Genomic DNA, 15124 nt, shown 5'->3' on the forward strand with positions numbered 1-15124 from the left:
TGTGTACTAGGGTTAAGACAGCGGTTCTCAACCTGTTGGCCATAGGGGTTCACCAAGGGAACCATGACAAAAATTTAGGGGGAGAGGGGGGAATGCCCTGATGTTGCAAATTATACATTTCTATATGATGGAAGGGATCTGAATATAAAAAGGAAAAATTCTAACAAATATGAGATAATTTTCATGGTCAAATTTGTTATAAAGCAAATGGTTTCTCTTCATTAACCGTTTATCTTCATCCTCATCCTCATCATCATTATTATTGTTATTACTATTATTAACAATTATTGTCAATTATTATTATCAATCCTTATTATCAATCATTATTATCATTATTATAATCATTATCATTATTATTTCTTATTGATCGTTATTACTAATCAATCATTATTATCATTATTATTAATCATTAATCATTAATCAAATGTGGCAGGAAAGGGTGGAGTGAAGGTGGAGGTAGAATGTAGATTGAGAGAAGCGAGTAAATGCCTTGGTGGTTTAAAAAGTGTAATGAGGAATAGGAATCTGGGAATGGATGCTAAGAGGAGACTGTATGAAGGAGTGATTGTGCCAACAGCACTGTATGGAGCAGAAACATGGAACATGAGAGAGGAAGAGAGAAGGAACTTGAATGTGTTTGAGATGAAGTGTCTGAGAAGTATGATGGGGGTTACTAGGCTAGATAGAGTGAGAAATGAGGAAGTGAGGAGGAGAACAGGGGTGGAAAGGGAGTTGGGAGATAGGGTGGATGAAAGAGTATTAGGATGGTTTGGACACATGGAAAGAATGAGTGAAGAAAGACTAGTAAAGGAGGTATGGAAGGCAGATGTGGAGGGAGTGAACATGAGGGGACGTCCTAGGATGAGATGGATGGATGGGATGAAGGGGGCTTTGGGGAAGAGGGGAATGTCGGTTGAGGAAGGACGGGAGAGGACAGAAGACAGGGGTGAATGGAGAATGGTTGTATATGGAAAATGTTGTGATGCATGAGGTGGATTGGACGGGGGAATGGGGGTGAGGTAGTGTGTGTGAGCAAAATTTTTTGACGCAGCCCGAAGGGATTTCTCCCCGTCCTCTCCTTTATATGGGGGGACGGAGAGGGGGGGTCGCTGATTTAATGAAGCGGCCTTGCTGTGGATGTGCTGTGTCCTGCGACACTGCTTCTGACCCAGGGCAGTGGACAGGGTGCAGGGATGACCCGTCATCTAGGAGATGCTAAGATGGGAGGGAGGGTGGAGGGGTGTGGAGTGTTTTCGGGGATGAAATGGGTGGGAATGTTTTTGTGCCTTGTCCTTTTTGGCTACCCCCCCTGGTAAGGGGGGAAAAAGCCTTGGTATATGTATGTATATGTACTATTAATCATTATTATCAATGATTATCATTATCATTTTACCTTTTTGGTGGGGTGGGATTTGGGAGGAAAATAAAGGTAAGACAAACGTATGTTGAATATTCATGAAAGGGGTGGAATGGGTTGAAAAAAGGTTGAGGGCCACCAGCCTAAGACTTCATAACAACCTCTTTGGCTGACACTTGTGTTCCTGAAATTCCTGAAATCCTCTCTCCTGTATTCCTCAGGTTTCCCACGAAAACGATGGAAAATTCTCTTTATAGGAAGAGCATAAAAGCTTTTTGTATAAAGCAAGCACTCGCCAGAAATGTAAAGAAGAGAAGGCTTGCACAGCGCACCCGAAGAAAAGCTGTTGAAAGGGAAATATTGGGAAAAAAATTTAAGTGAAAATTCTGTAGACGAATAATGACGAACAACGACGTAGATTACATTTTGTGTAGAAAAAAAAAATACACAAAGAATATTTCGTCACATTCAGCAGTACATTTCGAACCTTAAGATTACTTTTTCTTTTCTATACATTTCCCAAGACTGGCAAGAAGATGAAAAAACTTATTTAAGAAAAGTAGAATACCTTCAGAGCGCAGTTCCTGAAAAGAAATGAAATTGGATATGTTGTGTACTGCATTCCTAAACTTTGGACCCAACTTTGGAGAATGGTATGTCACATGCAGCTCCGAAAGCATTTCGAAGATTTGATTCAAGTAAAAAAGAAGACATGTTAGAACGAGCGTGGAACGTCGAAGAAAACACACGCGCACGTGCGCGCGCGCACACACACACACACACACACACACACACACACACACACACACACACACACACACACACACACACACACACACACACACACACACACACACACACACACACACACACACACACACGCACGATTTTGCCTGATGTACCATTTTTGCCTAATACGGACGGTTTGTCTCGGGGACCTGTCTCTACTACTTGGACACCGCTGGGCACCAACAGGTTGCACCAAGATGCTCCAGCAGGTGCTGTCACCTCCACATAGAGTGCCATACATCTATCCGTGTCTATGTTACACCTTAATGATTTTATTCTATTATACGCAGAACTGTTTTCTTGATTTACGAGGAAGGGAGTGGGTATGGGACGGGGGTGGAGGTTAGGGGGTGATTATATGTAAATGATATTTTGACGCAGCCCGAAGGGATTTCTTCTCGTCCTCAATGTTTCTATACGAGAGGGACGGAGAGGGGGATGGGGTCGCCAATTAAATGAAGCGGCCTTGCTGTGGATGTCCTCTGTCTTGATGCATTGTTTTTGATCCTGAGCAATGTGTGAGATGCAGGGATGACCCGTCATCCAGGAGGAGCCAAGATAAGAGGGAGGGAGGGAGGGAGAGGTGGTGAATGGGAGTGGAGTGGGTGGGGGTGAAATGGGTGGGAGCAGAATTATGCTACCTCCCTTATAAGGGGTAAAATGCCCTTGGTATTTGTATGTGATTCACCATGGTCTTGGATCACGCGGTAGACTCGTGATCGACAGCTATTTCCCTCCCGGAAGAGAGCTCATAGCTCATATGACCTTACATGCACACACACACCCAACTCCCCTCCCACGAGAGTTGGAGTAACGACCCACAGCGCAGCGATAATTAAATTATTTCAGCCCTGGGCGGGATTCAAACCCGGACCTTCGTAGTGTGTATGTATGTATGTACGTGGAATCTGGTGTCGGAATGGGTTACTCAGGAAGAAACACGCAAGAATAAAGAAAAATGACTACAATGGATAGATTGTATACAGTAGCTTCGATTTAGAAATCAAAATTGTATACAATAAATCTATGACGAAGGACAAATTCCCCTCGATTAAAGATGGCTGACCAAGTCAAAAGATTTCGTGACTTATGGCCAACTGTTTGGTTATAAATCCTAACCCAAAATCAAACTCAATTTCCGCCTGCCTCTGTACATTAATCTACAATGATTGGGATCGAATTTCATCAACCACTATTCGCGCAAATTGAATTAGCTTGCCACGACTATCAACTGATTTATACAATTATGAGCTGACAGACGAAGCGTCGTGCACTAAGTTTGGATACACAAACACACAAGCTTTCCCCTACTTCCCTCTTCCTCGATGCCCGCTTACGCCCGTGTGTGTATTTATGTGTGTGTGTGTGTGTGTGTGTGTGTGTGTGTGTGTGTGTGTGTGTGTGTGTGTGTGTGTGTGTGTGTGTGTGTGTGTGTGTGTGTGTGTGTGTGTGTGTGTGTGTGTGTGTGTGTGTGTGTGTGTGTGTGTGTATGTGTGTGTGTTTATGTATGTATGTATGTATGTATGTATGTGTGTGTGTGTGATTGTGTGTGTGTGTGATTGTGTGTGTGTGTGATTGTGTGTGTGTGTGTGTGTGTGTGTGTGTGTGTGTGTGTGTGTGTGTGTGTGTGTGTGTGTGTGTGTGTGTGTGTGTGTGTGTGTGTGTGTGTGTGTGTGTGTGTGTGTGTGTGTACGCGCGCGCAAGAGTGACTGAGTGATCGATTGATTGAGACAGGTGAATAGATATATAATTAAGTAGAGCGAGAGATATATAGACAAATAGATAGCTAGATGGAGAAAAAGAGGAAGAGGCATAGAGAAAGAGAGAGAAAGAAAGAGAGGGGGGAGAGAAATAGACATAAAGAATGACAATAAAAGTAAATGGAAGAAAAAATGCATCCATTCTCATTCATACATCCATACAACACTCCTGTCATACACTCGTTTTATCATTGTCACTTGTATGAATGGCCAACCAACCTCAAAGTAAAGACAAACTCATTTTGAAATTACTCAAACGAGGGACGAGTCCATTTTCTTTACAAGAGACAAAACGTCTCTAAATGGGTTCTTTATCTATCTCCATTTCCATTTTGATAGACTGATTTTATCTATGACTTGTGCTGTGTCATTCCGTGTGTATACCCTTCATTGTATTACGAAAACAATCTCCTGATTACGCGTTAATGGAAGGGACGAATGTCAGCATGAACAACAGCAGCTTGCAATGCATTCACATATGTCTCTCAAAAGAAGAAAAAAAAAAATAAACGAAAATATTCTTGCCGAACGAAAAAATCTACACACGCGTAAAATGATATATACATGTCCGTAAAAAACAAGTAGAAGAATCCTGTATCCCATACCAACGACATAATACGAAAACGTGCAAAAGCGCTTGATTCTGTGTTGTGACGCAAACACGAGTTTGCTTTGGGCAGCAACTTGGAGTCGGTACTCCCTACGTGTTGTTTCCCGTGTCACACTCTTCCTGATCCACGCCTGTTGGAGTCCACTCCCCCATGCAAGCTAATAGCAGTCCATCCATCAACATCTTTCCCAATTAATCTTTGCTAATTACCGACGACAACACTACCAATGGCCTGAAATCAGAGCTCATCAACTGGACGGGTGGTGGGGTGGGTGAGGAGGGATTGAACAAATAAATAGAAGGACAGAAACAAAAATAAATGAATTAATGAATTAATGAATGAATGAATATAGGAATGAAAATAGATAGTAGATAATACGAAAAAATACGTAAGTGAATAAATGAACGTACAAATAACTGTAACTGAACAGATAAATATAATTGATAAATACAAATGAATAATACATAGATAAATGAATAAGCAAGTTAGCAGATAAATAAACAGAAATGAAACAAATACATGTATACGATGAACAGACAAGACTGATACGTGACGAAGAAAACAAACAAATGAACAAACACACAAATAGATAAAGAGTAAACACATAAATGAGTAAATAGAAAGAATAACAGATAAGATAACGAAAAAAATAGAAATAAGAAAAATAACAAGGGAAGACAAAGACAATTTTCGACCCTCGGGAATGTGGTCCACAAGACTAGGGAGGGGGGAGGGGGGAAGGGGAAAGGGGGGAGGGGGAAGGAGGAGGGGGGAGGCGTGTCCATTGCCCTCTGAGCGATGAGGTGGGTGGAGAAGGTGGGGGGGAGTGGAGGAAGGGGAGGGGTTGGGGAGGGGTTTGGGAGTGGGAGACGGAGGGGAAGAAAAGAGGAGGCGAATATGGGACGGGAGGGGGAGAGGAATGGGAAGAAGAGGGGAAGGCGAAGAGGGGACGGAAAGGAGGGGAGAGAGGAGAGGGGGACGGAAAGGGGAGGATAAGATGGGGGAATGAAGGAGGAGGGTGAGAGGTGGACGGAAGGGGGAGGGGAAAGAGGAGGGGGAAGAGTGGGACAGATGGGAAAGTAGTAGAAAGAGGGGAAGGGAGGGGAACGGGAGGGGGAAGGAAAACAGGGTGCACGAGAGGGGTAGGGGGAAAATGAGGAGGAAGGGGCAGATAGAGGGTGAAGGGGAAAAGGGGAAGGGGGAGTAGGAAGGGAGTAGGAAGACAAGGAGGAGAGGGAGGGGGGAAAGGAAGGGGAGGGGTCAAAGAAGGGGGAAAAAGAGGAGGAGGGAAGAGGGGAGGAGGAAAGAGGGAGAGGGTAAGGAGGGGAGGGGAGGGGATAGAAGCGAAGGAGGAATGGGACGGGAGGGGGAAGAAGAAGGGGAGGAGGGCAGATGGAAGGGAGAGGAAGAAGGGAAAGAGGGCAGATGGAAGGGGGAGGAAGAGAAAGAGGAGGAGGAGGGGAGGAAGAGGAGGAGGAGAGGATGGGAGGAAAATGGGAATAAGAAGGACGAGAAGGGAGAAGGGGAGGGGAGGAGGAGGGGAGGAGGAAGAGGAGAAAAATGAGGAGGAAGGGGAGGAAAAGGGAGCAAGGAGAAGGGAAAGGAAGGGGGTAACAAGGAGGAGGAGGGGAGAAGGATCAGGGGAGGAGGAAGAAGGGAAGAAGGAGGAGGAAGGGGAGAAAGAGGGGAACAAGGAGGAGGAGGAGGACGAGGAGGAAGAAAGAGGAGGGGAAGGAGGAGGAGGAGAAGGTGGAAGAAGGGAACAAGGGGGAGGGGGAGGAGGACGGGGAGGACGGGGAGGAAGGAGGAGGAGGAGGAAGAGACGGAGGGGGAGGAAGGGGATGAGGAGGGGAGGAGGATAGGGAGGAGGGGAGGAGGAGGGGAGGAGGAGGGGAGGAGGATGGGGAGGAGGAGGGGTAGGAAGAGGGGAAGAAGGAGGAGGAGGGAGAGGGGGTGGAGGAATGGGGGAAGGTATGTCCGTAGACACGAGCGGTTTGCGTCAGCTCGCGCGCCGTCGGCCGTGGCGGCGCGGCGCGGCGCGCGGTCGGGCCTGGAAATCAGAGCCGCAATCAAAGTGCAAATAGCAACACAAGAGTGGCGCGGCACTTAATCACCATCGCCCTCGTGGCAGATCCCACTGGAGATACGTTCTGCTGTACGTGATTATTGCAAAGTAGGCGTTTTTCATATCTTCTCTTTTTTTTCTTCTATTTGAGGGGAAACAAAAAGAGGGGAGAAGGACTGAAATGTTGAGAGTGAGAGAGAGCGAAAGAGACTGTGTGTGTGTGTGTGTGTGTGTGTGTGTGTGTGTGTGTGTGTGTGTGTGTGTGTGTGTGTGTGTGTGTGTGTGTGTGTGTGTGTGTGTTTCACCATTGTCTTGGATCACATGGGACTCGTGATCGACAGCTATTTCCCTCCCGTAAGAGAGCTCAGAGTTCATATATGACCGTGTGTGTGTGTGTGTGTGTGTGTGTGTGTGTGTGTGTGTGTGTGTGTGTGTGTGTGTGGTGTGTGTGTGTGAGTGCGTGTACATGTATACTTTTTTTTCCGGAGTGTGGTAGACCAAAAACTGAAGAAATGATATTAAGAAGAGAAAAAAAGAAACAAAGCCAGGACAGCAAAGAATCGTGAGAAGCTAAAAATGGCATAATCTGATGAAGAAGGTGAGGCGTCTACGTCAGGAGGCGCTTAGTAGCTCCTGCCCAAGCCGTCATCAGGTCACAGTCACTGCTGGGAACCGGAGAAGAGTGCGGGATTCGAACCCACAGCATACTTCTGATTACGCTACCAGCGCACATGTAGTAATGTAAACGATTTCTTATTGATCGCTGGCCTAGCGGGATTAGAGCGTCGTTACTTGTGGCGAAGGTTGAGGTGACGGCGGTTCGAACCCTGCCACGGGTGAGTTGGACCAAGGGCATGGTTCATTAAATTCCAGGCTACAAAATCCTCTGTGAGGAGCACCGTCCTAGCCTCCCGATAGGAGGGAGTTTGTGACGTTAAACCATATTATCATTTTATCGGCCAAAATTGAAAACTAGAAGGGATCAAAAGATTAAACTAATTAACGAACTAATCCGTTTGCAGAGGACGCAAAGATCACAAAGAGAATTTATGAAGAAGATTGCAAATTGTTGAAAAAATATATCTAGACAGTATTTGCGACTAAAGCCAGATGTTTACAATTCTTTTCAGAGCTAAGAGAGGCAAAGTCTTGGAGAAAATAAAAGATGTCTGAAGGGTATTATGTCGCAGACTTCCAGATAGCTGCTTCAACTTTGGGAATAAGTGAAGAAATAGTCGAATAGTGACAAATAGGAATAAAGCATTGTACCAATTTCACTCTCTACCACTATACAGACTCCCTCATCCTTCTCTCTACTCTCTACTCTCTTTCATTTCCTCTTTCTCGCCCCTTCCTCTCCCCTTTTCCATCCACGTATGCGTTTTTCCTCTCATCAATCCGGTTCTCTCTCTATCTCTTCCCTCCCCCTCCCCCTCTCCCCCCTCCCTGCCAATTATATTTCCCTTCTTGCCTCTCGTCCAAAGTTGACCGGCGGTCCAGCTTCCCCGGCCTTGCATGGCTTTCCTTCAACTGTGTTCCGTGTGTCTCACCGTGTCGTTTGTGTCTCACGTGTCGTCTGTGTCTCACGTGTCGTCTGTGTCTCACGTGTCGTCTGTGTCTCACGTGTCGTCTGTGTCTCACGTGTCGTCTGTGTCTCACGTGTCGTCTGTGTCTCACGTGTCGTCTGTGTCTCACGTGTCATCTGTGTCTCACGTGTCGTCTGTGTCTCATGTGTCGTCTGTGTCTCACGTGTTGTGTGGCTCACGTATCATCTGCCTCTCACGTGTCGTCTGTCTCTCACATGCCTGTGTCTCACGTGTCGTTTGTGTCTCACGTGTTGTGTGACTTACGTATCATCTGCGTCTCACGTGTTGTGTGTCTCACGTGCTTTATGTTTCATATGTTGTATATCTTACATCGCGTGTATCTCTCGCGTGTTTTCTTTCTCTCACGTGTTGTATCTCACACCTCGCGTGATTTTCACATGTACAATTCTCACGTGTCATGCGACTCTAACGTGTCGTGTCTTATGTGTCATGTGTGCCTCACCTGTTGTGTCACATACATGTATCGCACGAGTCTCACGTACCATGCGTCTCTCATGTTTCATTCGTGTCTCACGTGCCGTCTCACGTGCCGTGAGTCTCAAGTGCCGTGTATCTCACGTGTTGTGTCACATGTGTCGCGTGTCTCATGTGCCGTGTATCTCACGTGTTGTGTATCTTACGTGCCGTATGTGTCTCACGTGTCGGGTGCCTCAATTGTGTCTCATGGACCTGTGTCTAATTTCTCTACAGAATGTGCATCTGTGCTGTGTCTATGTGACTTGTGTGTCTTCGTGTTTAGTGTGTCATACAAAGTGTGTTTTAGGGATATACGACACAGCAGTGCACCGATGCTTTATGCTTATCAAGGGCGTCCTAGTACATTAGGCAAAGGTGGCACATACATATTGTTGATTCTTCCTATGCCTTGTGTCACATAACATAAGTCTGTGTCTTGTGTCCTTTGATGCATGTCTTTTTGTGTCTTGCGTCACATGACACAAACTCTTCCAATGTCATATTACGCAAGTGTGACTCGTGTCCTATGATTTATATCTTTTTGTATCTTGTCCCACATGACACGTCACGTGCTATATGACATGTCACGTGCCACATGCCATGTCACGTGCCACATGACATGTCACGTGCCACATGACATGTCACGTGCCACATGACACCTCACATATCACATGATGTCACGTGTCACATGTCACGTTCTTTTCCGTGTCACAACAGTGCCACGTCACACCCACGCGTCGCGTGTGCTCCTCCTGTGACTCTTGGCGTGCATCTCCGTCACACGCCCTCCGTCGCATCCAACATCGATTCTCCTCCTCTCTGCGCAGGCGTCGACACGCCCCCTCCTCCCCCTCCCTCCCTTCCCCTCCCCACCTTCCTCCCTTCTTTCCCCTCCTTTCCTTCCCTTCCTTCATTCTTCCTTACCACTCTCTTCCCTTTCCTTCCCTTCCTCCCTCCCTTCCCTTCCTTTCCTTCCCTTTATCCCTCTCTTTCCCTCCTTTCCTTCCCTTCTTCCCTCCCTTCCCTTCCTTTCCTTCACTTCCTCCTTCCCTTACCCTCCTTTCCTTTCCCTTCCTCCCTCCCTTCCCCTCCTTTCTTTCGTCCCTCCCTTCCCCTCCTTTCCTTCGTCCCTCCCTTCCCCTCCTTTTCATATCCTTCCCTCCTCCCTTCCTCTCCTTCCTTCCCTTCCTTCCTCCCTTCCCCTCCTTTCCTTCCCTTCCTCCCTCCCTTCCCTCCCTCCCTTCCCTTCCTCCCTCCTTTCCCCTCTTTCCCTACCTTCCTTCCCCTCCTTTCCTTCCCTTCCTCCCTCCCTTCTCTTCCCTTCCATCCCTCCCTCCCTTCCCTTCCTCCCTCTTTTCCCATCTTTCCCTTCCTTCCTTCCCCTCCTTTCCTTTCCTTCTTCCCTCCCTTCCTCTCCTTCCTTCCCTTCATCCCTCCCTTCCCTTTCTTTCCTTCCCTTCCTCTATCCTTCTCTTCCCTTCCTCCCTCCCATTCCATCCCTCCCTCCCTCCTTCCCTTCCTTCCTTCCCCTTCTTTCTTTTCCTTCTTCCCTCCCTTACCCTCCTTTCCTTCCCTTCCTGTATCCTCTCCCACCCTTTCCTTCTTACTTACCTTTCCTCTTTTCCCTTTTCTCTCTTCCTCCCATTTCCCTCCTTCCTTTCTCCCTTACCTTTCCTCTCTTCCTTTATCTCCCCTCCTTGCCTTCTTTCCCCTTTCCCGTCCCTTCTTTCCTTCCCTTTCTCCCTGTCTCCCTTCCTTCCCTCCCTTCATCTCATTTCCTTTCCTCCTTCCCTTCCTCCCTCCCTTTCCCTCCTTTCCAAATTTCCTTTCCTTCCCTTCCTCCCTCCCATCCCCTCTTTTCCTTCTCTTTCCCCTCCTCTTCCCCTTCCCTTCTCTTCCTTTCCTTCCCTTACTCCCTCTCTTCCCCTTTCTCCTTCCCTTTCCCCTTCTTCCTTTCTTCCTTCCTTCCCCTTCTTTCCTCTCTTTCCCCTCCTCTTCCCCTTCCCTTCTCTTCTTCTCTCCCTTTCCTTCACTTACTCCCTCCCTTTCCCAATATCTTTCCCTTCCCCTTCTTCCTTTCTTCCTCCCTTCCCCTTTTTTCCTCTCTTTCCCCTCCCTTTCCCTTTCTTTTTCTTCCTTCCTCCTATTCCTTCCCTTTCCTTCCTTCTTCCTTCCCTCCCTTCCCCTTCCTCCCTTTCTTCCTCTTTTCCCTTCCTTTCTTCCTCTTTTCCCTTCCTTTCTCCCTCTTCTTCCTTACTCCCTCCCTTCCTTCCCTTCCTCCCTCCCTTCTCCTTCGTTCTTCCTCTCTTCCCTACCTCTCTCTCTCTCCCTTCCTCCCTCCCTTCCCCTTCTTTCTTCCTCTCTCTCTTTCCCTTCTTCCTTCTTCCCTCTCTTCCCCTTCCCTTCCTCTCCCTTCTTTTCTCCTTTCCTCCCTTTCTTCCTTTTTCTCATTCCCTTCCCTCACTTCCCCTTCCCTTTCCATTTCTCCCTCTCCCCCTCCCCTCCCATCCCCTCTTTTTCTTCCTTTCCCCCCTCCCTTCTTTTCCCCTCTCTTCCCCTTTCCTTTTCCCTCTCCTCTTCCCTCTCTTCCTCCCCTCCCAATCCCTCTTTTTCTTCCTTTCCTCTCTCTTCCCTCTCTTCCTCCCCTCCCCTCTTTTTCTTCCTTTCCTCTCTCTTCCCCTCTCCTCTTCCCTCTCTTCCTCCCCTCCCATCCCCTCTTTTTCTTCCTTTCTCCTCTCTTCCCCTCTCCTCTTCCCTCTCTTCCTCCCCTCCCTCTCCCTCTCAAGGCCCATCGTCCGTGTGCAACCGGGCATGAATAAACGGACCGGATGGACTACCAGATCGAAAGGGTGAGATTTGCATTCTTCAGCATGGGTGGCTCACCCGTACCGACTTGGCTCGTGCCGCGATACTATGTTACGGGTCCCGTGACCTCGCTCGTCACTGAGCGTCTACGTTAGAACCAGGAGAGACTGACCCAAGTCAGCTTAGGTCACCGGTATTTGTATGACCCAGACTTTCTCCCCTTTCCCCTGTCCATCTCCCCCTCCCCCTCCATCTCCCCCCTTCCCTTCATCTTCTCCTCTAATACTTTTCCCTCCATCTTCTCCCCCTCCCCCTTCCCTCCACCTTCTCCTCCTCCCACTTTCCCCCCTTCCCTTCCTCTTTGTTCTTCCTCTCTTCCCTCCCTCTCTCTCTTCCTTTCTCCCGCCCTTCCCCTTCTTCCTTCCTCTCTTCCTTTCCTCTCTCTCTTTCCCTTCTCTCTTTTTCTCTCTCTTTCCCCCCCTTCCTTCCCTATTCCCTTTTTTCCTCCATCTTCTCCCTCCCTCCTTTCCCTCCACCTTCCCCTCCCCATTCCCTTACTTTCCCCCTTTCCCTCCATCTCTTTCTTCTTTCCCATCATCTCCCCTCTCCCACCGAAGACTTCTACCCCCTTATCCGTAATCCTCCTCCTCCTCCTCCACGTCCTCCTCCACTACCCCCTTCACCTCCTCCTCCACCTCCATCATTTCAGTCTCGGGATTTCGACCCTTCATTACGGTGATACAATCCTCAATACCAATTCTATTCTTCAACTTTGTTTTCAATTTAATCAATTTTCGAAGCTAACACCAGGCGAATCTATTCAGCTACGGAGTGAACACAAGCCAAGGTCACCCTTGAGCTGAATAAAAGCTTCTGGTGTTTGCTGGAGGAAGAAGATCCGAGAAGCGTCACCGAATTGAATGGGATAATGACATGGACCCAGGAAGATTCTTTGCGGACCCATTCCTCAGCTTAAGGTTAAGATGGAGGATAATGGAGTGATATAAGGAGGAGGAGGAAGAGGAAGAGGAGGAGGAGACAGGGATGGGAGGGAAGAGGACTAGGTGGTGGTTGTGGAGGAGGTGGTAACTGCGTGGAAGGAGGAGGAAAAGGAGGAGGAAGAGGAAGAGGGGAGGAGGAAGAGGAAGAGGGGAGGAGGAGGAAGAGGAGAAAGGGAGGGGAGGAGGAGAAGGGGAGGAGGAGGGGGAAGAGGAGTAAGTGGTGGTTGTGAAGGAGGTGGTGGCTACGAGGAAGGAGGAGAGGAAGAGGAGGAAGTAGGAAGAGGGGAGGAGGAGGAAAGGAAGAAGAGTTGGTAGTTTTGGAGGAGGAAGAGGAAGAGGAAGAGGTGTGGGATGGGGAATCAGAGGAGGAAGGGGAAAGAGAAGGTGGAAGAGAAAGAAGAGGGTGAAGAAAAAGAAGAAGAGGATGATGAGTCGCTTATATACATAATGAACAATAAAGGACCCAAAACCGAGCCCTGGGGAACTCCACTAGAAACATTCTCCCATATGGATTTTACACCGTTTATGGTGACCCGCTGTTTTCTCTCACTGATCCAAGCTCTAATGCATTCAAACACTTTTCCTCCTATGCCATAGGCTTTGACTTTTAGGAGTCTCTGCTGGGGCACCTTGTCAAACGCTTTGCTAAAGTCAAGATAAATAACATAGTAACTATCATTGTCATCTGACGCTTTGTATATATTTGTGTATAAAGAAGATTAGTCATATGACATACCCTTGGAGAAACCATGCTGTGAGTCACGAATCAAATGATGTCTCGATGTGATCTTTGATTCCATAAGCAATTATTGATTCAAACATTTAACCTATAACTGGCCTGTAGTTGCATATAGAGGATTTATATCCCTTTTTGAAAGCAGGAATAACATTTGCCTGCCCCTATGCAATAGGCACAAAACCGGTGTCTACCGACTTGTTAAATATTTCCGTTAAATGGTCGCAGATTTAAAATTCACACTCTTTAAGCGCTCTCGGAAAATTTTCGTCTGGACCCGGGGATTTTGTAGCTTTAAGTCTCAATCTGTTTCACTACTTCTACCATACTAATGCTGATACTAGTCTACTTCCTTCATCCCCATTGTAAATTGGATCGCAGTCAGGTACCATATCTAACCTCTCCTTTGTAAACACCGAGAGAAAATATTTATAAACGCGTCACTCATTTTTCCCTCCAATTCTATCATGACATCTTCGTCGTTTTTAATTGGCCTATCCTTTCTTTAGTTTATGTTCTGCAGAGATGAAAGAAACCCTTTGGGTTGGAACTCGCTTGTCTGGCAACCTTAACTTCGTAGTTACGTTTCGCTGTGCGCGTGTTCTTTTTAATCCGTCTTGCCATATCGTTATATTCGGATCTAAGGTGTGTTTCCCCATTTTTTTATTCTGATGTAAAATCCTCTTTTTATTCCGCTCCCATTTTTCAGCCTGTCCGTCATCCATTTGGGAAAGACACAAAAGACAAAGCGAGAGTTAAAGTGAGAAAGAGAGAGGGAGAGAGAGAGAGAGAGAGAGAGAGAGAGAGAGAGAGAGAGAGAGAGAGAGAGAGAGAGAGAGAGAGAGAGAGAGAGAGAGAGAGAGAGAGAGAGAGAGAGAGGGGGGAGAGGGAGAGAGAATCTTTACTTTAAAGACACAAGAGACAAAGTGAAAGTGAGAGAAGAGAGAGAGAAAGAGAGAGAGAAAAAAGGAGAGTGAGAGATAGACAGAGAGAGAGAGAGAGAGAAAAGGAGAGAGAGAAAGATTATCATCTTTGGTTCACAGACACAGGAGACAGTGGAGGGAAATTATGAAAGTGAGAGCAGACGGACACATGCACTGTGACATTTCATACACAGTCGCTGTCACAAGTCTCAAGCCATACGACGGATATCATAGCACAAATATAGCATTCGTTAGGAATCCTTTGATTTGATTTTTATCGAAAATATCTAGTTTATAGTGCGAAATATTTCCTTGTACAGAAAAATTAAGAATTTAAAATGTATATGTTCTGTGAAAATCATAAATGGCAAAGGACTGATACTTTGGACAATAACATCGGGTATTGTATAATTGTATAATTAATAAATCCTACATTAGAGGTTCTCGACCAGTGGGGGGGGAGGAATATCCCCCCTAAAGGAGAATCCCCCCCCCTAAATGGGGAATTTTGGGGCTTAAAGGGACAAGGGAAATAGGGGAAGCTTTCAGACGTAATAAAGATTCTACAATCTACGTAAACTACAGGACATCACATATTTTATACATGCCAGAAGTCGAATTCACCATAAACATTTCTTATTTTGAGACGGACATTTTGTAAAAGGACGAAAAGGAGAGGAATGATATTATGAATTTGATCCAACCAAGATTGGGATATGCAGCAATGGCATGGTCCTTAGAAAATAAATGAATAAATACATAAATATATGAATAAATATATAAAAAAATAAACAAGTAAATAAAATAAAATATATATAGACAACTAAAAAGATAAAAAGATCAAATAAATAATTAGATAAGAATAAAAAAGTGAATACATAAGCAATATTTGAAATAGAATAAAATAAAATAATAATATTACTAATATAAACTGAGGCAAATGATTAAGATAGCACACGTGATATCTACGGCATCATGGTCCTGCCAATCAATCACCCAATCAATCAATCATTC

The 15124-nt window shown here is 46.3% G+C and overlaps 1 protein-coding gene across 1 annotated transcript in view; it reads right to left on the reverse strand.

The window, feature by feature from the left end:
• LOC143028921 (uncharacterized) overlaps positions 1-8284 on the reverse strand; it is a 113172-nt gene extending 104888 nt beyond the window's left edge. The window contains exon 1 of the mRNA XM_076191274.1: positions 8133-8284. Within this exon, the coding sequence (XP_076047389.1) occupies positions 8133-8284 (152 nt within the window). The remainder of the gene's footprint in view (positions 1-8132) is intronic.
• Between the last annotated feature and the right edge of the window lie 6840 nt (positions 8285-15124).

Source organism: Oratosquilla oratoria, chromosome 10, assembly GCF_046742065.1.
Source record: "Oratosquilla oratoria isolate Oo_2021 chromosome 10, ASM4674206v1, whole genome shotgun sequence".
NCBI classification, from domain to species: domain Eukaryota; kingdom Metazoa; phylum Arthropoda; class Malacostraca; order Stomatopoda; family Squillidae; genus Oratosquilla; species Oratosquilla oratoria.